The sequence below is a fragment of the Urocampus carinirostris genome, chromosome 17 (genome assembly GCF_059441175.1).
Source record: "Urocampus carinirostris isolate Australia breed hairy pipefish chromosome 17, RoL_Ucar_1.0, whole genome shotgun sequence".
NCBI lineage: Eukaryota > Metazoa > Chordata > Actinopteri > Syngnathiformes > Syngnathidae > Urocampus > Urocampus carinirostris.
The window spans coordinates 9,557,875-9,582,115 of record NC_142365.1 but is presented as its reverse complement, the minus strand read 5'-3'; the positions used below and the strand labels follow the sequence as shown (position 1 = coordinate 9,582,115).

At 42.5% G+C, this 24,241-nt stretch overlaps 1 protein-coding gene across 1 annotated transcript in view; it reads right to left on the bottom strand.

Moving 5' to 3' along the window:
- The window catches only part of LOC148349161 (replication protein A 70 kDa DNA-binding subunit-like), a 53,115-nt gene that overhangs the window by 19,258 nt on the left and 9,616 nt on the right, over positions 1–24,241 (bottom strand). Inside the window, exons 7-13 of the mRNA XM_088320623.1 lie at positions 20,702–20,924; positions 17,839–17,941; positions 17,698–17,766; positions 10,885–11,077; positions 10,679–10,815; positions 10,004–10,152; positions 5,215–5,344 (exon numbers count right to left, since the gene is read on the bottom strand). Of these exons, the coding sequence (XP_088176749.1) occupies positions 5,215–5,344; positions 10,004–10,152; positions 10,679–10,815; positions 10,885–11,077; positions 17,698–17,766; positions 17,839–17,941; positions 20,702–20,924 (1,004 nt within the window). The remainder of the gene's footprint in view (positions 1–5,214; positions 5,345–10,003; positions 10,153–10,678; positions 10,816–10,884; positions 11,078–17,697; positions 17,767–17,838; positions 17,942–20,701; positions 20,925–24,241) is intronic.

Below are 24,241 nucleotides of genomic sequence, written 5' to 3'. Positions count from 1 at the left end.
CAGCGAGTTCCGCAGGGGGGTGTTGAACCCAGGAGTCTCATTTTGTCTACCAGGTGTTGTGGGATGATGGTGTTGAATGCTGAACTGAAGTCCAGGAACAGCATCCGCACATGGGTGTTCTTCTCCTCTAGGTGTGTCAGGCTCAGGTGAAGCGCAGAGGAGATGGCATCCCCGGTGGAGCGGTTTGTCCGGTAGGCAAACTGAAAGGGGTCGAGTGAGGAGGGGAGACTGGAGGTGATGTGCTCTTTAACCAGTCTCTCAAAGCACTTCATTATGATGGGAGTCAGTGCAACGGGCCGGTAATCGTTGAATGGTAAGATCTGGGGTTTCTTTGGCACTGGGATGATGGTGGCAATCTTAAAGCATGATGGTACTGTGGCTTGGTCTAGCGAGGTGTTGAAAATGTCTGTTAGTACACAAGCCAGCTGATCGGCGCACTCCCTAAGGACCCGCCCTGGAATGTTGTCCGGGCCTGGAGCCTTCCGTGTGTTGACCCTTCTCAGGGTCTTCCTCACGTCAGTTGAGTCCAGGAGGAGTGCTCTTTCGTCCTGATTTGGAACCGCTTTCGCTGCAGGGGTGCCATTTTGTGCCTCGAACCTCCCAAAGAAGTTGTTGAGGTCATTCAGAAAGTCCATGCTAGTGTCCTGCACAGGGGCGGTGGTTGGCTTGTATCTGGTGATGGCCTGAATGCCTTTCCACATATCCCTGGTGTTGGTTGTGCTGAGGAAACGGTCCTGGATTTTTTGACTGTGCGATCGCTTTGCTAGTCTGATAGCACGGTTCAGGTTAGCCCTCGCTGATCTCAGCGCCTCCTCGTCACCAGATTTAAAGGCAAGGTTCCGTACCTTTAGCAGTTTGCTCAATACAACATTTTATTTATATCTGTACATTCAAGGAAACTGTGCGGGTCAGATGTATCGACATTTCGTTCTGTATACACGTGTACTAGAATGACAATAAAGTAGATCTGAATCTGAATCTGATATTAAAAAATAAAAATGTTCTTGGTGCGCTGGACATACAGTTTAGACAGTATAGAATGTTTACACACGAACTAGGAAGAAGAAGCGCATTTTTTTTCTTCGGGGTGGATGCTGGGTGACCTCTTATAGCGCCACTGGGCGGAAACAAGCACGACAGTAATGTGCTGTACTCGGAAAAAGGTTCACACAATACAAAATTTAACTTACAGCGATGTCCAGATATTTTTCGAAATCCCCGAAAAAATGTTCGTATGTTCCATTATTGGTAAGTCAAATGGTCGTAAGTAGGGGAGCATCTGTATCGATCTTAATCGTGGCCACATATATTCAACATCATTTTTTATTAGCTCAGGAGGTAGAGCGCTCGTCTAAGGGATCAAGAGATCGCAGGTTCGATTCCTGGCTCCTTTGTGTTATATGTCGAAGTGTCCTTGGGCAAGACACTGAATCCCTAATGCACCCAATAAGCAGGTCGGCGCCTTGCATGGCTGCCACTGTGCACATTGGGACCTTCAAAGCAGCAGAAATTTTTCTGTATCCTTCCCCAGATTTGTGCCTCAAGACAATCCTTTCTCGCAGGTCTACAAACAGTTCTTTTGACTTCATGCTTGGTGTTTGTGCTCTGACATGCACGCTCAACTGTGGGACCTTATATAGACAGGTGTGTGCCTTTCCAAATCATGTCCAATCAACTGAATTTACTGCAGGTGGACTCCAATTAAGCTGTAGAAAGATCTCAAGGATGATCAGTGGAAAAAAGATGCACCTGAGCTCAATTTTAAGCTTCATGGCAAAGGCTGTGAATACTTATGTAAATGTGATTTCTTAGTTTTTTTATTTTTAATCAATTCAAAAAAAGTACAACAAAAACGTTTTCACATTGTCATAATGGACTATTTTGTGTAGAATTTTGAGATAAGAGATTAAATTAATACAATTTGGAATGAGGCTGTAACATAATAAAATGTGGAAAAAGTGAAGCGCTGTGAATACTTTCCGGATGCACCGTATACTCATTTTTAACGAAAAATTAGGGGTGTGCTTTTTGCTCAACTGCGCGTTATACACCAAAAAATACACACATCTCGTATACAGTTTTGAACAAAACTAACAAACAATGCGACGCAGCCCTGCCTGCGGTGACAAGTGAGTCACTGTCTTAATCCACTATGCAATAATGAGGCGTCCATCAAGCATCCAAAGGCACGTTTCCGCCTGCCTCGTTTCATTTCTCAGACTGCCATGCTTCCCGAGGCGCTCCAGCATGCTAGTGGTGGCGGCGAGTTGGCGATGAAGGCCCCCGCTCCAAAGCTCAAATGCCAACATGCTTTGGAGCATGTTGAGAACTAACAAAGTATGTCAGCGGACTTTCAGGACAGAGTAGGCTCAATCTTGACGACTCTTTATAATATGGGAACTTTCTCGAGGATGGCAGTAAACCAAAACTTTGAGTTTAAGTTGAACAATGTTTGAGTTTCACCCAATGTTCCCTCTAATCTTTCACAGGGGTGAGCGTTCACACAAAGTCGGTGAGCAACGCTTGAAACAACAGTGAGCAACAGCAATCCCAAGTGTGGCAACTAAATCAATATCAAACATGTCTAAAACTTGACATCAAGATTTTGCTGATTTTCCGGCAGTGCAAAATTATTTTTCTCTTTTGAATGAATTGACTAATTTATTATTGCAAAGGTTGTACAGCCTGCAAACGTCATTTCTTTTTACAATTCTTTCACAAGATTACCATTTCTTTTTTTAGGGGCGGCAGTAGCTCAGGGGGTAGAGCGCTCGTTTTGGGATCAAGGGATCCCAGTTCGAATCCCGGCTCGTCCGTGTTACATGTCGAAGTGTCCTTGGGTAAGACACTGAACCCCCAATACCCCCAATAAGCAGGTTAGCGCCTTACATGGCTGCAAGGCCGCTATTGGGAAATGTGGAGCACATTGTAAAGCGCTTTGGGAAGTCATTGACTTGAAAAGCGCTATATAAATGCAGATCATTTCATTTTATTTCATTTTTTCCAGGTATCTTTTTGCCATTTTTGGGGGCTTATTTAGTCGGTTGCAAGATCCAGAACTGTATTTAATCTCATTTTTTAGTGGAAGTACAATGTTGGCAACAAGATTCACTTGATATCATTGGAAATGATTTGAATGCAACACAAACTTTTTCTTCTTTTTCCCTGTTTTTTTCTACTTTTTAAAAAATTCGTTTTAAAAAAAAATCTCATTTATTTTTTCCTAGCTGTCACTTTATTCTGGCTTTTTTGATCTCTATTTACTTTTTTCCTTTAGTTGTTTTTCTTTTCTTTTTTTCTGGCTTTTTCAGAATTTTTCCTGCTCTTTTTTTTCCACTTTTTCTCTCCTTTTGTTTCTTTTTTTCTCAGCTTTTCACAAATTTTTCCATTTGGTATTTTTTTCTTTTTTGTTCTATTTCCCCCCTTCCTTTAAGTCATTTTGTGCATAATTTTAAATAATATTTGGTCGTGTAGGGCAGTGTTTTTCAACCTTTTTTGAGCCAGGGCACATTTTTTACAATTTTGTGGCACACCAATAACCAAAATTGTTATAAAATGACACTGAACACCAATCTTCACTGTAATTTTGCAGGGGTCTGAGCGTTCACACAAAGTCGGTGAGCAGCGCTTGAAACAACAGTGAGCAACCATAATCCCAAGTGTGGCAAGATAATTAATGATCAAACATGTCCAAAACTTGACATTTTGCTGAGTTTCCGGCAATGCAAAATGATTTTTCTCTTTTGAATGAATTGACTCATGTACTATTGCAAAGGTTGTACGGCCTACAAACGTCGTTTGTTCTTACAATTCTATCACAAGATATCCATTTCTTTTTTTTTCCTGATATATTTTGACGCATAATATTAACATTTTTGGGGGCTTATTTAGTCGGTTGTAAAATACAGAACAGTACTCAATCACATTTTTTAGTGGAAGTACAATGTTGGCAACAAAATTCACTTGATCTCATTGGAAATTATTTGAATGCAACACAAACTTTTTCTTCTTTTCTTCCGTGTTTTTTTTTCTACTTTTTAAAAATTCCTTTAAAAAAATCTCATTGTGTTTATTTTTTCCGAGCTGTTACTTTTTCTTTTTGTTCTCTATTTACTTTTTTCCTACATTTCTTTCTTTTCTTTTTTTCTGGCTTTTTTCTAAATTTTTCCTTCTTTTTTCTCTTCCTTTTGTTTCTTTTTTTCTCAGCTTTTCACTTCTTTTTCATTTTGGTATTTTTTCTTTTTTGTTCTATTCCCCCCTTCTTTTAAGTCATTTTGTGCATAATTTTACATAATATTTGGTCATGTTGGGATTGACCAAATATTATGTAAAAACAACCCAAAGAGCCGTTTAGGACCCGAAAGAGCCGGTTCCTTTTAGTGAGCCAAGCCGAAGAAGCCGGTTCTCGACAAACTCTACTAACTTGACTCAACTTCGTTCTACTTCGACTCGACTTCAAAATACCGCATTTAGGACACAACGTCGGGGGAACCCGTGTATTTTGACCTTCATGCACTGTAACTTTGACTTAAGTCGCTTCTTAATTAGTAATTTTGAGCCCTCATTTTTGTGCGCTGGCTAGATTTTCTTTTGCGCTGAGAATGTTCAAGCAGTGCGCAATTGCGCACGCGCGCAGCTTAGAGGGAACACTGCTGAACACTATTGTTTATTACAATGTAATTTATAATACCGCCAGTTTTTACAGCACAGACACTTGACAATGGCATAATATTTGCAGAAAATGATTCATAAATGTTTTATAACATTTTTTATTTTTAAAAAGTGAGGATAATTTCTCACGGCACACCTGACAATCTCTTACTGCACACTCATGTGTCGCGGCACAGTGGTTGAAAAATCACTGATGTAGGGATTAAAGAAGCAAAAACAACCTGAAGAGCCGTTTGGTACCCGAAAGAGCCGGCTCATTTTAGTGAGCCGAGCCGAAGAAGCCAGTTCTCGAAAAACTCTACTGACTTTACTCAACTTCGTTCTATTTCGACCTTGACTTCAAAATACCGCATTCAGAACACAACGTCAGGGGAACCTGTGTATTTTTACCTTCATGCACCGTAACTTTGACTTAATTCGCTTCTTAATTAGAAATTTCGAGCCCTGATTTTTGTGAGCTGGCTAGATTTTCTTGTGCACGGAAAAGCTCTGGGTAGTGCGCAATTGCGCACACACGCAGCTTAGAGGGAACATTGCTTTCACCTTTTGGCCGTGTCCCAGCTGTTCCGTCTTGACGTCACTCAGCGTCTTCCAGTTGGTCCTGAATTCGTTGCTTGCCGAGTGCAGCTCCGTTAAGGGTTGACTGCTGAGCGTGTGGCCAACCTCGTTATACCTGTGCAACATAACCAGCACGGATCTTTTATTTTGTAACTTGTAAATATGTGTAACCATGTATAATATGTATTTGCAACTGTATGTTTTTGTAATGTATTTATTTTAGAGACTTATTCTGATGTTTTCCACGGGCGAATCAAAAAGAAGGGGCGTGGCAAACGCGGGCTGACGGGAAGTGGGGTAAAGGTGAGTGAGACCTGTTGTTGCGGCGGACAATAGTGGATATATATATTTTCCCCACCCATACCTTTGGAAATATAGACTTTTTTTCCTTGGATTAGTTTCAACGGGTACCTGGACTCTGCAGGTCTGCATCAAACCTTAATTACCGGTATAATTTTCCGTTCATTTTGCCGGCTGTAGTTTTTGGACTGTGTATTTTACATTCAGCTAGAAGACTCGTCTGCACCCACCCGGAGGGGGGAGCCGGAGCTACACTGTGGGAGTCCCGGCAGCAACGGCCTGGGTTGTGGAACCCAGAAGGGAGAGGACACACGCAGAAGGGAAAGGACCCACACAGAGGACTGGAAGAATGCTGCTTGGGAGGGTGGGATGGCAGAGCTATGCCCTTGCACAATAGTATTGCCTTTTACACGCTGGTTAACTACTGTTAAAAGAAAATAACTCTGAAATTGTTTAATTGATGTTGAAAATGTCAGGAAAAAATGTTAAAACGTCATATCGTCACGTCATATTGTCAGATATAAAAAAATTGTGAATATGCTTGATGGCTGTGTTTTGCTGCTGTTGGTGTCGGTGGATTTGTTCAGACCGAGGACAATCGACTTTGGCCTGGACGGATCTATTGACACTAACAAAGATGTTATATAATGAAATTGTGAATATGTTTGATTTTCGAGAAGGTTTGTTCAAACCTCACTTTGTGTTTGCTGTTAAAAACGTAATATTGGAATATAATATTGTGAATGTGCTTAATTGCTGTTGAGATTGTCATGATTGTTTTCTGTTTTTAGTGTCAATAAATTTGTTCAAACCAAAAAAACATTCGCGCAACTCAAGGTCGGGTTTGGGTTAATTCTGTGATTGTGTTAAATGTTTTAATGTGGGCGCATGCGGCTTATATACAGGTGCGGCTTGTGTAAGACAGAAGCGGATATCCTCTTAAAATGTGGTGGGTGCGGCTTATAATCAGGTGCGCTCTATAGTCCGGAATTTACGGTAAATTAGATCATATCACCCCAACTTTAGCTGACTTGCACTGGCTCCCTGTCCGTTTAAGATGTGACTTTAAGATTCTGTTACAAACATACAAAAGTTTGCGTGGACTTGCCCCTTTTTATCTTTCTGATTTAATCGTTTCATGCTCTGAGCCTCTGCTCGGAAAGTGCTGGTCAACCGCTGACCCCAAGAGCCAAGAAGAAATCCGCAGGATCAGGAGCATTCTCCGTTTGGGCCCCGATGCTGTGGAATGCTATCTTCTAAAACAAGATCTGCAACCTCAGTGAAAAAGAATCTAGACACATATATTGTATACATTATTGTTTATGCTGACCTCATACTTTTGTTTTTCTGTCTTTTCTGGCTGCCTGGCTGGTGAGGGAGTAAGAAAGAAGTAAAAACTTGGATGGGTCAGTGGGCCAGGATCTGGACCTGAGACATGTCATCATCTGCATTGACCAACTGTCTGAGATCGAAAGCTGTGTAGTCGCCGTCTTGGACTTCTTGAACAATTTTAATTTTTACCTATGTTTATTGTTGATGTTGACTATGTCCATTGTAGCATCCATTGTAGCATTGTCCTCCTGGAAGGGGTATTAAATATAGTGCGACCCCTTCACAGGGTTTCTTATTTTCCTCATGCTGAGGTTTTCCTTGCCCGCGTGCAATTTTCAGATAAGTGCATGTTGAGTCTTTTGAGACTTTTGGGGATTAAAGGCTATACAGATAAATGTGACTTGACTTCCAATGGTGTCTGTTTGCGAGGAATTAAGCCGGAAGGTAAGCGGAGCTGTAATCTTAGCAAGTGTCAAAGACATAAGACAAAAAAGACATGTAAGGTATATACCGTAAATTCCGGACTATAAGCCGCTACTTTTTTCCCAAATGTTCAGCCCTGCAGCTTATTCAGTGAAGCGGCCAATTTTTGTAATTTTTCTAACGGCCACCAGCGGCGTTGGAGTATAAAAGGTAAGATTAAGACCAGTAGATTATATGCGCCAAGAAAGACTGCAACCTCTAAGTGTATGCATACATTGTCTGTAAAGTAAAGGTACGTTCCGATAATGAGGAAGACGCCCTTGATGGCAATAGTTATGAGGAGGAAGTTGAGGACGATTTACCGTGAATTTCACAATTACGTGATGCTTTCTTTTGACAGGCACATTTGATGCATTGCGAGCATGATCCTACTAGAGTGTTGGTACCTTTCAAAGGCACGGTTTGGGATGAAAGTTATATTATTATTATCAAAGCTTTGAAAACTCTCTCGGTGTACCATCTTTCTTCGTAAATATGTGTAACCATGTATAATATGTATTTGCAACTTTATATTTTTGCAATGTATTTATTTTAGAGATTTATTCTGTTATGTGTTCTACGAGCGAATCAAATAGAAGGGGCGGAGCAAACGCGGGCTGATGGGAAGTGGGGTAAAGGTGAGTTACCGGTAGATCTGTCTGTTGTCGCAGCGGACAATAGTGGATATATATTTTTCCCACCCTTAACTGGAAATCTACATTTTGTTTCCTTGGATTACTTTCAACGGGACCCGGACTTTACAAGTCTGCATCATACGTTAATTACGGGTATCATTTTCCATTCATGATGCCGATTGTGGTTCTAAGGTTGTGTACTATCAACTTGGCCTTTTGGCTGAGAGTAAGAGTCCTAGGCTTTGTAGCATATTATGAACTGACCGATAACGGATAATGGATAATGGATAATGAATAACGAAGATAGAACAATAACCCTTAAAAATCCCTCCCCTAATCAATCGTTGAACTTACAGCACGGTCTGGGTTAAACTTGTGACTGTTTGCGCACGCGGCTTGTGTAAGTACAAAAGCGGCAAATCACTAAAAAAGTGGTGGGTGCGGCTTATAATCAGGTACACTCTATTGTCCGGATTTCACGGTAGTTGGAGATGATTCAAATAGAGATTCTGCTAAGAAGAAATGACAGGTTCGCTTTTTGCTTTAATATGACTGAGGTTAGCTGTGCTAGAAAGCCAATTCTCAAAGTCGTTACTTTATCCTCTCACTGAAAGATGACAAAACAAACACTTAACTGTCCCTCCACAATCAAGTAGGGGCCAAATAATGAGTGATTTTTGGAGTTTTATTTACAAAATCCTACGCCGACATGGTCCAAGAAGCAAGAGCGAAGCGAGCAATTGAACATTGCGCAAACAAACGAGCTCCTATTCTCTCCCATGCAGCTTTAATGACGAGATGAGTCACCATTAAACAACCCCGCACCTCACGCCGACTCATAAGCTCAGCGTTAAGGCTTCCCATCTGCTCTGGCACACGTGCAAGTACGGGCGTTCTCCCGGTGTCTCTACGACTCCGGTCGGGATGCGGCCGAAAAAAAGGGTTGATTAGTATGCAGTGGGTTTATTTTCATTAAGAAAAAATGAATATATTAATGAATCAATATTCAAGTGTGGATGGTAGATTTGCAATGACACATCCATATTCATCATTTTGGGAGAAGCAAAGAAGCGACCTCGACCATGCAAAGTGTAATACAGAGGGGGACCCCTCGCTATGCTGGTTCACTGCTTCGCGGATCTTGAATTGAATTCTCTTCAATGTCATTGATATCAGCGTATCGGGTTCTGAGCAGACAGCACACGGCAAATGCTATCACAGGGGCAGGTTCGGTAGGGCTTTGTGTGTTTGGTGGGCGTGACGGTGTGCGCGACTGTGATTGGCTGGTGTAAGCTGTCAGTCAAACAGTCGGGCAGGGCGGGCACACAAGTCAATGTGTCAAACCCCTCCCAAAACAAACTGTGGAGAATGGCTACAGCTAAACTAGTATTTTAGCGGCTCGTTACATCGGGAAAAAATGATCAATTAAATCGGACTTTGAGGAAAGTCAGAAGAGCGCAAAGAATTAGTGATCACCAGTGCGGATTGGGTCCAGGAAGCGAATGAGGCGGGGACAGGGCAAGAAGGCAAAGGCGACCCTACTGATACAGCTAAGCTACATAACAACTCTCACAAGCTGCCCCTGCAAAGCCTGTATTTCACCAACGCCAGATCCATTACCTATGAAACCAAAAACCTGGAGCCATAACTTGTAGGAAACTGCAGAATTCGAGACGGTTGTATTTTAATCATCGCAGAGACCTGGCTCAATCCGAGATTACCCGATGTTAGCGTGCGGCTATCCTGCCGCTCTTTAAATCGCTTTCTTGCACTGAAAGGAGAAGCCCTCCAGTTTCATTATACTTTTGTGTAATGACGATAAATAATATTTATTCAACTGCAATTCTGTACACTGTGTTTTATTTCGAGATCTGTAGTTGTTATTTTGTCACAGTCGTATACTCTCAGTCGTTAAGGACGTCATCTCGAGCTAAGTTTGACCCTTGGGGGCTTTTACGGATTTTCACTTTTCGCGGGGGGTTCAGGTCCCCGTTAAACGCGATAACCAAGGGATTACTGTACTAGTTAGAGTGATCTAAACTCACCAAGTCCTTAAGGCGGAGGCCTCAGGGATGTCGGGGTCGACCATCACCGTAGAGCTGAAGAGCGCAGATAGCGAACGGCCGCCGAAGGCAGCCAGACGAGCTCCTTTGATGGCCACCACGGGGTGACAGGAACCATTGAACTTCTGGGCCTGGGATTCATTTCAGGGTGTGTTGAAGATAAGACCAATTTGTTGAATCGTCTCATACGTGTTCAAACAAATGCAGGAATCAAAATGACATAAGAGGGAGTTCTTTTTATTGATACACAATTTCAACAAGAGACTCAGCGAATCAAAGATATGCGTGTGTCTTTATCGTTTTCAACATAGCACGTGTACCCGGTTTGGCCCCGTCCCTTTTCACGCCTGAAGGCGTACATGCCCAGGGTTCCGTCCTTATTTGGAAGTGTTCTTAAGTTTATGCCAGTTTATGTCACCTTGCCCTTTGCCGTTATCTCTTGTCCTCCCTTAAGGAGGATTGTTTATACTAATTCGTCCGCAGAGACCTTCGCGAGATGTAAAGAACATTTCTCCCAACTGTAAGCAAGTCTTTCTACATTTCTTTCTAAATGTATGCAAATCTATTCTACAAATGCAAGTTTATTTTCTACAACAGGTGAAGCACAACAAAATTTGGTCGGAGAAAGAAGAGGAACCAATTTCAAAATGTCATTACCTGATCCCCCCAGAGAGTGAGCGTCACCATCTTCCCGCTGGGGTCGGTCAATGTAAGCGCTCTCTTATTGAGCTGCTTGCCAGCCTTGGTGGTGATCAGCGCCACGTCCTCAGCATCCTCGCACACGCCTATAACATCTGAAGAATCAAGGGGGAGGATTCAGGCAGACCATTCCAAAAAGGGCAAGACGACAGTATACTCTTCACCGATAACCGTGTCGGGATCTTTGCCCTCCAGCTCCGAAATGGGCACGAAGTCGCAGCGCACGCTGGGCAGGCCCTGGGCGTCGTCGCAGGGCACGATACGAGAGTTGGCGCCCAGCGTGATCTCGTAGTCGTTGTTTAATGACGTGAACTGCTTGTTTGCGATCTTCAGGGAACCTTTGGAGATCAGGTAAACCTGCCAGATCAAGCCATTAAATGACTGTGTTTATTTTTCAAACAGTTTGCAACGCCCGAGGTACGAGAAAAGTACTGGACAAAATCTGAGCGATATGCAAGCAGATTTAAAGCACATATTTTCTGAAACAGCAAACTCTTACGAGATTACCAACTAGCATTGGTTTAGCGAGTTTACCGAGGGCCAGCGTAATGAATGTCTTCAAAGGGCCTGATGTAACTTATGAATGTAACGGAATGTAAATAGTCTCATCTCATCTCATTAGCTGCACCGCTTATCCTCAGTGGGGTCGCGGGGGTGCTGGAGCCCATCCCAGCAATCATCGGGCAGTGGGCAGGGGACACCCTGAACTGGTTGCCAGCCAATTGCAGGGCACACAGGGACAGACAACTCGCTCAATCATTCACACCTTGGGACAATTTGGACCGGCCAATCCACCTGAAATGCATGTCTTTGGAATGTGGGAGGAAACAGGAGTGCCCGGAGGAAACCCACGCAAGCACGGAGAGAACATGCAAACTCCGCACAGGAAGTCCGGTAGCTGGATTTGAACCCACACAGGAGGTTCCCAAGACCTTAGAACTGTGCCTGCACACACGCTAACCACTGCGCCGCCGTGCTTCCCAATGTAAACAGTATGTAAAATAAATGTAAATACTCCTTCATGTAGAGTAACTCTGAATTTGTTAATCATTCAAGTGAAAGTCAAAGTCAGCTTTATTGTCAATTCTGCAGCTTAAATAGAGAATTTAAATTGTGTGTCTCTCAGCCCTCAGTGTCTAGAACCCAGGTGTCAAAACAGGCGGCCCGCGGGCCAGATCAGGCGCGCTAAGGGATTGAATCCGGCCCGCGGGACAACACTCAGAGAAGCGCAAGAGAAAAACAAGCTGCAGGTTGAAATATGTCAACTTGATGTTGCCAAAGAAAGGTGCCTCGAACAAAGACACTGTACTTGTATTTCTTTCTCTCTCTATCTCTTTTTCACCCCTTTTCTCCCACTCTCTGTCTCTGTCTCTTTCGCTCTCTTTGTCTCTCTTTTTCTCTTCCGTTGTTGCTCTGTCTCTTTCTCTCTCTGTGTCTTTTTAACTTCTTTTGCTCTAACTTCCTTTTTTCCTTTTATCCCTTTTCTCTTTCTCTCTTCCTACCCTTCGTGCTTTCTTTTCTCTTTTTTCCTCTTTCTGTCTTTCTATATCTCTTTGGATTTCTTTCTTCCGCTCCCTTTCCTTCCCCCTCTCTCACGACCTCTCTTTTTATTTCTTTTCTCACGCTCTCTCCCTCTCTCTCTTTCTTTGTCGCCCCCTCTCTCCTTTTCCCTCCCTCTTTCTCTTATTTCTTTATCTCAGTTTTTCGTTCTCTTTAATCTACTAGTCCGGCCCCCGACAGAATGTTTGTTCTATCGTGTGGCCCCCGAGTTAAAATGAGTTTGACACCCCTGCTCTAGAAGATTAACAAAACAAAAACACTATGCTAGGACACAAAACACTAAGACACACATGTAGGCAGTACGACACAAATATAGACAGTGGGTTTTTTTTCCTTTTTTTTGGTTTCACTTTTGGAGATGACCCCGCAAGGACATCGGCTTGTGCGGGGAAAAAAAGAAAAAAAAAAGAAAAAAAAATGTTTTGACGAAACATTTTTGTCTACGAATGATTGAAAGTCGCCCGAAAACTCCCATCTTTTATAATGGACAGAATTTTTTGAACTGCTTTTCATTTTCCAACTGTATTTGGATCTCTTTTTCTTTTTGATGCGAATGCCGTCATTCAGGAGTCGCGTACCCGTTGCCCGCAGACCGGCTCCGATCTTGGTTTCCCGGTCACGGATCATCGCGATTTCCTGGGAAATGAGATCGAGCGTTCGCTTGAGAACTCATTGACACGATCGCGGGTTTGAGTCGATGCTTTGAATTTCGTTTTTGCGCTCGGTAAAAATGCTGCTGCGTGATACTCAGGCTTGGCGCATTACAGTGGGACCTCGCTACTTTGCGGTTCGACGTTCGCGGCTTCAGAGCTTTGCGGTCTGTAATGGTTTAAAAAAAATATATATATATTCATCTCATCGCATCTCATCAGCTGCACCGCTTATCCTCAGTAGGGTCGCGGGGGTGCTGGAGCCCATCCCAGCAATCATCGGGCAGTGGGCAGGGGACACCCTGAACTGGTCGCCAGCCGAATTGCAGGGCACACGGGGACAGACAACTCACTCGCTCATTCACACCTAGGGACAATTTGGACCGGCCAATTCACCTGAAATGCATGTTTTTGGAATGTGGGAGGAAACCGGAGTGCCCGGAGGAAACCCACGCAAGCACGGGGAGAAACATACAGACTCCGCACAGGAAGTCTGGAGATGGATTTAAACCCACGCAGGAGGTTCCCATGACTTGAACTGTGCCGCACATGCGCTAACCACTGCGCCGCCGTGCTGCCCTAATAATATATATATATATATTTTTTTTTTTTTAAGGGGCGTCGCTACTTTGCAGATTTTCACTTTTTAGGGAATCCCCCTCAGCCGACGACCCTAGCACGGCGCGCGGTTTTGGTGCAGCTTCCGCTTCACCGCCCCCCTAACCCCACAGGTCCCCCCTACCCCTTTCCCCCCCGGCCGCCCGGCCGTCGGCCGGAGCCATCGAGGGCCGTGTAGCGCCATCGCGGCCCGAGCGGGAGACGCCGGGCGCCGGTGTTGTGCCCAAATCCGATTCCCGTACAAAATCCTCCCCCCCTCGCGTGAACGCGCATTCTGCTGCGCTTCCGACAGGCGGGCCTCCGCGCCGAGCGCCCGACCCGCTCGGCTTGTCGCGGTGTCGTGTGTAACGCGCCTGAAAGTACCCGCGCCGCGGGGTTAGGGGCTCGCTCGCGACCCTAATAAGGATAAGCGGTGCAGATAATGAGATGAGATTATATTTTTTTATTTTTTATTTTTTTTTGAAGGGGCGTTGCTACTTCGCAGATGTTCACTTTTTGCGAGTGGTTTTGCTCCCCATTAACCGGGTCTAAAAAAAATAATAATTAAAAAATAAATAAGTAAATAATAATTTCTTTTTTTCTTTTTTTTCTTTTTGAAGGGGCGTCGCCACTTTGCGGATTTTCACTTATCGCGGGTGGTTTTGGTCCCCATTAACCGCGATAACCGAGGTCTTACTGAGTCATACCTAAGACTTATAACATTGGTAAAATGGCGGCGCCCTCTGTTGGCTGCGGCTGCATCGGCTCGCTACAACGGGTCAGGTGTATCGACATTTCGTTCTTACAAAAAGAATGACAATACAAAGGAAATTATTATTATTATTATTATTGTGTTCCCTCCAATTCGTAAGAAATGGTCCAATATGTGAAGATGATTTTTCTCGGAAACGACATTCCGTTAGACAGTGCACACATAAGTCATAAAGTGCATCGTGGTACCTTGTAAACAAAAAGTTCCAAGTTGTAAAACGTACATGCTTGTGCATTGAGCAAGGTTAGCTTATTTTGGTCCTAAAGTGTTAATTTCTATAAACATATATATATATATATATATATATATATATATATATATATATATATATATATATATATATATAAAATGAATAGATACAATGAGACCTCTACATGTGAGCTATGAGAGCCAAAGGTTTCCCCTTAAATGCGAGAAAAGCCAGTTTACAAGAATTTCGAGACCCTACCTCTAGGCTTTAAAGTGATGTTATTATCATCCTATTTATCGTATTACTGTATTTTCACCTTCAACTACTATTTAAACGTGTTTCTAGTTAAAAAGAAGATATTTTTACAGCTTTTTAGGATTTACTTGGATGCTTTTGGGAGGCCGGGAACAAAATCATTGGTTTTCAGTTCTTTCATATCGGGAAAATTCGCTCAAGATACACGCAAATCTAGATACGAGCATAATACGGGAACGGAATTATCTCAAAATAACAAAAACTTGGACGTTTTCACGATCATTTATTTCTCATTTTACTCATTGACATGGAAATACTGGCGTCTAGTGGCGCTGACTCATCACTTTACGGATATCGTAGTTGACAGACATCGTGGGGGATGAAGTTTTGGGTCAAAGAACTCCTTTGAATCGTTTATTTTTAGAGGCGCGGAGATTTTTTAGCTCTCGCTGGACATGGGAAATGATGTGGTTGGCCACATTTGCATGCAATGATTTGACCCATTTGCTTCAGAGACCCGGGTCAAATTAGCAGCTAGCATTGCAATTCAACTAATGCACTAATGCTAGCATCGCCAAAGCTACATGCTGACGCTAGCATCGCGAAAACTGTCGCCAGCCACACAAAACGGTGACAAAAGTGCAAATTAGTCTAGAAAAAATCACGAAAATAATCTCGAGAAAATAAGTATATTTAAAAACTGTGGTAGATTTTGCCCTTATGCCTTATTGGGAGGGTAGAAACAATTAGAATGAAGATATTACCAAGACAATTATTTCTGTTTTAGTCTCTTCCTGTTCTGATTCCGGGCTCCACATTTAAATTATTACATAAATTGACATCAAAATTTCTTTGGCAATATAAGAGACGTAGAAATAAATACAAAACTCATTTAGCTTGGATCTACCAATATTAAAATTATTATTGGGCAGCTGAAATTAGAGATCTTATTCTGTGGATTACTAGATACAAAGTTAAAATATGGGTGGACATGGAGCAGCGGTCTTGTCCAAATGTCCCTGTGGAATCCTTACCATTCAGATCAGTTGTGATGTGGAAGAAGTTAAAACTCTAGAATGAATGGATTAAGGGAAGGATTAAAACATGGTCGACAATACAAAATCAATTAAAAATATCAAGGTGTCAGGAACCGGAACAGGATCAGGATCCAAAAGTGTGGCGTTCTCACACAAGCCTTTTATTTTACAGGAAATGAGGAGTCATGCACGTCAGGCAGCGGTCTGGCGTGGAAAGACAGGAAGCCAGAGACCGACAAGATCGATTCCAATCGGCCGAGCAGATATCGGACCGATGAAGTCGATACCGGACAGGACGGGACAGACAGGATTGATAATGAAACAGGATATCGAAGTAAACAGGACAAACATGGACGGGATCGAAGCGGGAAACCGATATTTAACAGGACAAAATAAACGGGAACAATACCGGACAGGATATACCAACTGGAAAACAGGACCGAGTCAGAACCCACGTCTTGAGCAAATGAGCAAATACAGGCACATACTGATGGAAGATGGAAAACAGCGATGTCATATACAGTGGAACCTGGGTTTTCGAACGCCGCTCAGTTCGAACAAATCGGAGTCCGACCAAAAATTTCGAGAAATTCCTGTTTCGCTGTTCGGTCAAAAAAATCGGAGTTCGAACGCCGGTAATGCGTGAGTGCGTACGCTAGGGTGCGATGCTGAGCGGCGTATGGGTGTAGATCGCTCTTTTTGTGACCAACTGTTATCGCGTGCGGACGGGCTTCGTTTTGCTTTCGCTTTTAATATAGGTGTACCAAGTGTTTTAGCCCCTAATTATGCCTGTCATGAGTCACTTTAGAAAAGTGCTCAAAAGAAGGCAGAAGCAAGTGTCATTAGATCGGTATTTTAAGAAAAAAGAACATCCTTCCAAACAATTATTTTCCTCCCCACCGTCCACCTGCGCCTTCTGCTGACCACCACAAAGGTAAGAAATCCTATTCATAATTCTTTTCTTTATCCTTTTATTTGTATTTTTACACGTTCATGTTAGCGTAATCTTTCATACGGAAGATTACGATAACGCGAACGTACGATTAGCCTGGGTTAGCTTTATGTTTACGTTAAACATTCAAGGTAAACATTAAGGGTGTTGGAACGGAGCCCAACATTGAGGGTGTTAGAACGGAGCCCCCTTTCCAATGAACCGCTCACCACTTGTTATGGAGACCCGGGTGCTAAATGACTTGTAAACGACCTGATGTTTTTATTTTTACACGTTCATGTTAGCGTAATCTTTCATACGGAAGATAACGATAACGCGAACGTACGATTAGCCTGGGTTAGCCTTAAGTTTACGTTAAACATTCAAGGTAAACATTCAGGGTGTTGGAACGGATTAAAACGATTTACATTATTTTTAATGGGAAAAATGATTTCGGTGATCGAACAAATCGGTTTTCGAACAGGGCTCTGGAACGGATTATGGTCGAGAACCGAGGTTCCACTGTACATGCAATGAATGTTATTAGTAGATTTATAATAAACTTAATTAGTGTTGTTCTGTTATATATTCTGATTATCAATCATTAATACTTTGCAACAATGTTTTTTTTCTCTTTGCGATTAGTTGTCTTATTGTGTTTCAAGTTGGGAAAAATGGGGCAGGCAACTTTATGGCTGGGCAGGCAACTTGTCTGCCCTGGTGTCCTGTAACTTTTTGTCATGAGTTTCAGACACTGTAGATTGTTATAAAACAAACGTGGTATATTATCTAGAATTAAGATTTTTGTCCATTGATCGGGTTTCCTTGAAATACAAGAGAATCAGTTAAAGGGTTTCTTTCAGATATTGGCTGCAATATATATTATTTATCCTCTGAAAAGAATGACTCATAATACTGCTGCTTATTGAGCAAGCATTTCTCATTCAAGTGCACGTGAAAACTCGAAAAGATAAACCGAGCTCACCTTGTTTTGCTCCACCAGGGAGAAAAACTTATCCGCTTCATTATTGAAAGCTGTGATCTTGATTTCTCCCTGCGCACAGAGTGAGCGACTTTAAAGTAAACGTGGGGAGGTGCGCGAAAACACGTGTTCAACATCGCTCACACTCTCATCCACAATCTCGAAGCTGAAGACTTTCCCCTCGCCTCTGGAGTTGCTCCAGTTTCGGATATCAGACTTGTTGGTCACTCGGGCTCTGACGGTCCAACTGGAAGGTTGAACACCGTAAAAATTAGATCTACACAGAAGACGGAGGGTTTTCACTCTGAATATATGTGTAAACGCTATCCTGTAGATTTACATAAACGTTTCATGAATTTTCTTTTAGCATAATCAGGCACATGTCCCCATACATCAGGACATGTGGTGTGAGCTTAAAGCTCCATCTGCTTACAGGGTTATACCATAGGTGTTATTTAGCTGAGATTGTGGCCAAAGGCAAACATAACTGTAAATCTATTACATAATACATACATGCTTCTTTGAAATAATTAAAGCTGACGCCCACAAGACACTGAAAACGTATAAAAAAAGAGAGAAATTTGGCCTACATAAGCTATCTTCTTGGGGCATGTCCCTTTTTGTGATCGAAGACATACCGATGACAAAAGAAATGAAGGTAACAAACTCGGAATCATTTCACACGCACGTTGGAAAAACAGTGTGGCCTCCTGCACAAACACTTATAAAAAAATAAAAAAGTTTCAGGCGGCTTAGGCAGAGACGCTTTCAACTAATGAGCATCCCAGCCGCTCGCATCAGGCGCCAAGGCACAGCTGCACAACTGAGCAATTCCCAGGGTAACGCCATGAAGGACTCGGATGTCTTTTTAATGTTGGGCAAAGGAGAAGAAGGGTAAAAAAAAAAACAGGCAGACAAAGTTGATTTTTAAAGAACTAAAGAAGAAGGCACATCTGCCAAGTTGGGCATCAGGAACACCCGGATTTGTCCCTAACTCATAAGTGCCATAACATTTAAATACGTTTTCATAAGCATTGTTTCCGAGTGCCAAAGCGGATTTTTTTTTTTTTTTTCCAACTATTGTAAAGAGTTTGGCGAAGCTCATCAGAAAGTATCAAGCCTCCAGGTATGTTTTCAGTTTGAAAAATCACCATTAGTTGGCAGGAGTGGCTTTGATCAGATCTTTGTCCACATATCTTATTTTTCCTTCGACTCCCTTCGCATTTACAATAATATCCACTACATCCCGAGGGATATACAGAGACCACCGGATCTCCCTGGAAGATTTGCCGCCTGCCGACAATGACAACGACGGAGAAAAGGCTGAGCTAAGCTAAGAAGGCGACCACACAGACCAGCGCTCCCAAGCATGTTCAACCAACGCCAGATCCATCCGTCCACAATGAGTGAATTGAGCTGCGGATCGCCACCAACAACGTCCGGAATTGGAGGACTTTTTTTTGCCATCACGGAGTCTTGGCTTTCCCGACGCCGCATTACATCACCGGCTCGAACGAGACGAAGACTCCGGTAAAAACAGGGGTTGGAGACTACACACTACAATAATAGCGGAACCATTGATACACAATGCTCACTCGATATGGAGTTTCTAGCTATGTACCGGGAGAGTTAACTGTGGTCTTTGTGTTTGCTGTATACTTTCCACCGCTAACAGTTTCACCAGATGCTAACGTTAGCATAGCGCTATATTTCCTGCCCGCTGCTAAACATCAGCTTGCACTACCCCAACGGAGCTTTATCGTTGACGGCGACTTTAATCGGGCATGTTTATTGACTGTACTCCCAAATCCTTTCAATTGTGGACTCCCAAATCTACTAAATTGTGGACTGAGCAATTCGGAAAAACGCTGGACTGTGTAATGTAAGATCAAACATTCGGTTGTGTCCGGGAACTCTGTTTGACCCTCACAACAAACACCCCACCCCCCCGCCGAGGACAACAAAGTCAGTTAGTACTTTGTTCCTTTGTTTCTTTATCCTCACTGTAAATGTGGGACTGGAGTCGTCCAATTTCGTTGTCACAGCATATCCCATGTTGTAACAATGACAATAAAGGCATATTCTATTCTATTCTATTCTATTCTATATCGAGGGAGCCCCCACTTCCTAGTCTTGCATGCAGCAATTGAAGTGTGTAGGCAGCCCATACATAAAGTATAGGCATAGTGAGGCAGTGTGGTCAGAGTAGTGATGATTTAGATAAATACAGTTAACTCTTCGAGATTTTTTTTGTTTCAAAAAAATGACGACGTCTCCATCATCGTGGGGACAAAACAAATGCCTGCAGGGATGTGATCGCCATGGTGACCAAAATTGGCGCTGAAAAGTTCCAGCAAAGTTCAGTCTTTGTACAATAAAATGTTATTTTGCAAGAAAAGTGTCCCTGTGTATATGGAAAGCATTGTTTAGCTCTTGGATCTATCACTAAGGCAAAAACAAACACCTAAGTGAAAGTTCTGCTTTAAATTGATCCTTTCACAAAAAATACTTTTTCTCAAATGTTTTCTTGGAAACGAGTATTTTCAAGATACTTAGCAATGTTCCACTGTTGTTTATTAAACAATGATAAAATCTGGAAACTGATAAGGGTTGAAGGTTTCTTTTGATATGTGCTATGTCAGATAGCAACAGAACTGCATTTTCTGTAGACCTTCAAAAATGAGTCAAAATGACAAAAAAAATGGCTGGCATCGGCACTTCCTTTTTGAGAAACACTTGGCATCGGATGAGTTTAGGAGAAAAATAAATTAAAGAAGCTTTTAAATGATAGAGAGTAAAGGAAATGAAAATGTCATACTCAAATCAAGAACTTGAAGGCAAAAAGCTGCACCAATGACAGAAGTGAAAGAAACAAGAAAGAATTAGTAGGGGAGCTTTGATGACAATGCAAGTCGAGGATTCACTCTTACGTAACAAAGTGACTCAAAAATGTGTCAAATTAATTGTGGGATAATGTGGTCGGAGGCTGGAAGCAGTTTCAACTTACTTGCTCAGATACGGGCTGAGTTTCTGTATTGGGGTCCATTTGATAGGACTCTTAGATGGACTGGAGGAGGGCGATGCCGTTCCAGACCCCTTCATGGGTGATTCCATTCCAGACCCTTTCATGGGGGACGCCATCACAGATCCCTTCACAGGTGATGGCTGCATTGGGGACCCCATCACAGACCCCTTCATGCAGGACCCCTTATTTGGAGAGTTTGCAGAGCCTTGGTCGAGAAACAAGAATTTGGAATTATTTAAAGTCGTCAACTGCCGTGGAAGTATACAGAGACCCCTCGCTACTTCCAGCTTCGATTATCGCTGGTTCACTGCTTTGTGGATTTTGAATTGAATTGTCTTTTTTGTCATTGATATCAAGGTATTGTGTATTATGGTCAACAGAGAGCACACAGCAAATGCCATTACAGGGCAGATTGTGTATGAGTGTGTATGTTAGGTGGGCGTGAGTGTGTGCGCGACTGTGATTGGCGGGTGTATGCTGTCAGTCAAACAGCGGGGCGGACACAGAAGTGGCCAGCAACAAAAAGAATGGCGGCAGCTTGTAGCTTTAACGGCTTGTTAAATTAAAAAGAAAATCATCAATTTAATTGGACTCTGGCGAAAGTTAGAAGAGCGCAAATAAATGTTAAACACCAGCGGCTGCTCCGTGGATTGTTATCAGGTCCAGGACTGGAGAGAAGATAGCGAGGCTGCAGGTCCGGCCTACAGCTACGGCTAAGCTAACAACTCACTTAAGCCACCCCTGCAGAGCCTCTATCTCACCAACGCCAGATTCATTACCCAAGAAATGGATGACCTGGAGCTACAACTTGTGGGAAACGGCTACATTCAGGACAGTTGTATTTTAATCATCGCAGGAGACCTGGCTCAATCCTAGGAGCCCCGGTGCTAGTCTGCAGCAAGACAGTCGCTCTCCAAATTGCTTCCTTGCACTGAGAGGAGAAGCCCTCCAATTTCGTTGTACTTTTGTATCATGAGAATAAAGACCGTTTATTTTCCTGCGATTCTGTTTTTTTTTTGTAGGTCTATAGTTGTTATTTTGTTACAGTCGTATACTCTCAGTCGGTAAGGACGTCATCTCGAGGTAAGTTTGACCCTACTTTGCAGATTTTCACTTTTTGCGTGGTGGGTTCTGGACTGCTGAGTTTGAATTCTCCACTCTCAATAGAATAGAATAGAATATACCTTTATTGTCATTGTTATAAAACGGGTTGAAAAGTTTGTGACGACGAAATTGGACATGGCACTCCAGTTTCACATTTTACAGTGAGGATAAAAGAAAACAAAGAAGATTTACCGTAAATTCCGGACTATAAGCCGCTACTTTTTTCCCAAACGTTCAACCCTGCGGCTTATTCAGTGATGCGGCCAATTTATGTAAGCCGCCAGCCGCGCTCGAGTACAAAAGGTAAGATTTAGACTGCAACTTCTTAGCTTGTGCACAAATTAAATTAGCGTAGACATATCCTCACCATGCAAATTGCAAAAGGAAAGGCACATGACGCAACTTTCAAGCTAAACGCAATCGAGCAGTCCGATATAGAAGGAAACAGAGCTACTGCACGTAAACTTTACTTTGCGAGGGTGTTGCTAGCGTGTTTTTGATTAATGGAGCGTGGGACGACGTCTATATGACAAAGTCTCTTTCCCATACGGAAGGAAGATGACTTTGATGACATCAGTTATAAGGAGGAAGATGAGGACGGTTTACCGTGGTTTCTACATGTATAGTATGTTTTTTTAACAGACCCGTCGACTGTGTTGCGAGCGTGTTCCTAGTAGCGTTTTGCTACCCTTCACAGGCACGGTTTGGGATGAAAGTTATAATATTATTATTAAAGCTTTAAAAACTCTCTCGGTGTACCGTCTTTCTTTGTAAATATGTGTAACCATGTATAATATGTATTTGCAACTGTATATTTTTGTAATGTATTTATTTTAGAAACTTATTCTGATGTTTTGCACGAGCAAATGAGAAAGAAGGGGCGGGGCAAACGCGGGCTGACGGGAAGTGGAGTAAAGGTGAGACGTGTTTGTGGACGCGGCCGACAATAGTGGATATATATTTTTTCCCCACCCTTACCTTTGGAAATATACACTTTTTTCCATGGATTACTTTCAACGGGCACCAGGACTCTGCAGGTCTGCATCAAACTTTAAGTACCGGTATCATTTTCCGTTCATTTTGCCGGCTGTGTTTTTTGGACTGTATTGGGTATGGGTTAATTTTGTGTTTGTATAGCATTTTTTAAATGTGGGCGCATGCGGCTAATATACAGATGCGGCTTGTGAATGTAGAAAATCGGTTTTCCTCCCAAAATGTGGTGGGTGCAGCTTATAATCAGGTGCGCTCTATAGTCCGGAATTTACGGTAGTTAAGTTTTCTCTCTGTAAAAAGTTCTCAAATTCTCTTGGCAGGACATCCTTGTGATATCATCGCACATGGAGTGCTTTTGTTTTATTTTACCGCCCACCATGAGCTCACCTCCCCTCCTTACCAGTAGCGCATGACTAAGCGGACGCAACACTTTTAGGCCACGGCCATATTGAGCCATCAAGGGACATCCGCGGACGTTTGTTATGCAACTCAAAAAGTGGCGACTTGGCATGCAAGCAAGGAATACCGAAAGATGTAACAGAGCTGAATTGAGATAAATGCGGCCCATTCAGTATAATTCTCAAGATATGTTAAGTCTAGTCAAGTCATAGTTATTTGTATAGCCTTTTATCACAAGGAGTCTCAAAGGGCTGCACAGATCTTGGATTATTAAAAACTATAGACTATTATGACACCATCCCTGATCTAAAACCTACATGAGGGCAAGGAAAAACTCAAAAACCTCAACATGAGGAAAATAAAGAAACCTTGACAACGGACTGCACATAAGGTTATCTCCCTTCCAGAGGACCAAGCTGCAATAAGTTGCAAAATTTAAACTTTGGGATGTTCATGTGTAGAACAAGTCTCTCTAAGATGCCTGTTTGCTATTGGTCAACGCTATTTAAGATGGTGATCTGCTACTGGTTTGTGTCACAACATCATGAAAATGCCCATTCGGAAAGAGGGTAATTATAACTTAAGGGGCTGTAGTAAATTCATAATCCAAAGCTGAGAAGCACCTAGTCTGACTATTGGCTGAGCTCACTCCCAAAAAGTATTCATCTCTCTCCCTTCGTGTAGTTCAGAATATCCATTTTTTTGGGCTTTGTGAGCAAGTACAATACAATACTTTTGTGTTCTTTATTTACTATGGGTTCCAAGATGAAAAAGGGAGGAGCAAAAACATGATAACGATGGAAACAAAGCTTTATCTAGTAGTACTTAATTCAAAAAAACGCTGTTATTTTCATGTTTTTAATCTGGGGCACGGAAAGGAAAATGTTGTACAAAACAATGCCAGCTGCAGTTCATCATTAGGAAAGAAGAAATTTAATAGAAAAGTTAGCGTCAGTGACATTTTTTAAGCACACTTGTTGGGAAACATGGTAACAATTTGAAGCATTTACAAAATAATTATCCAAA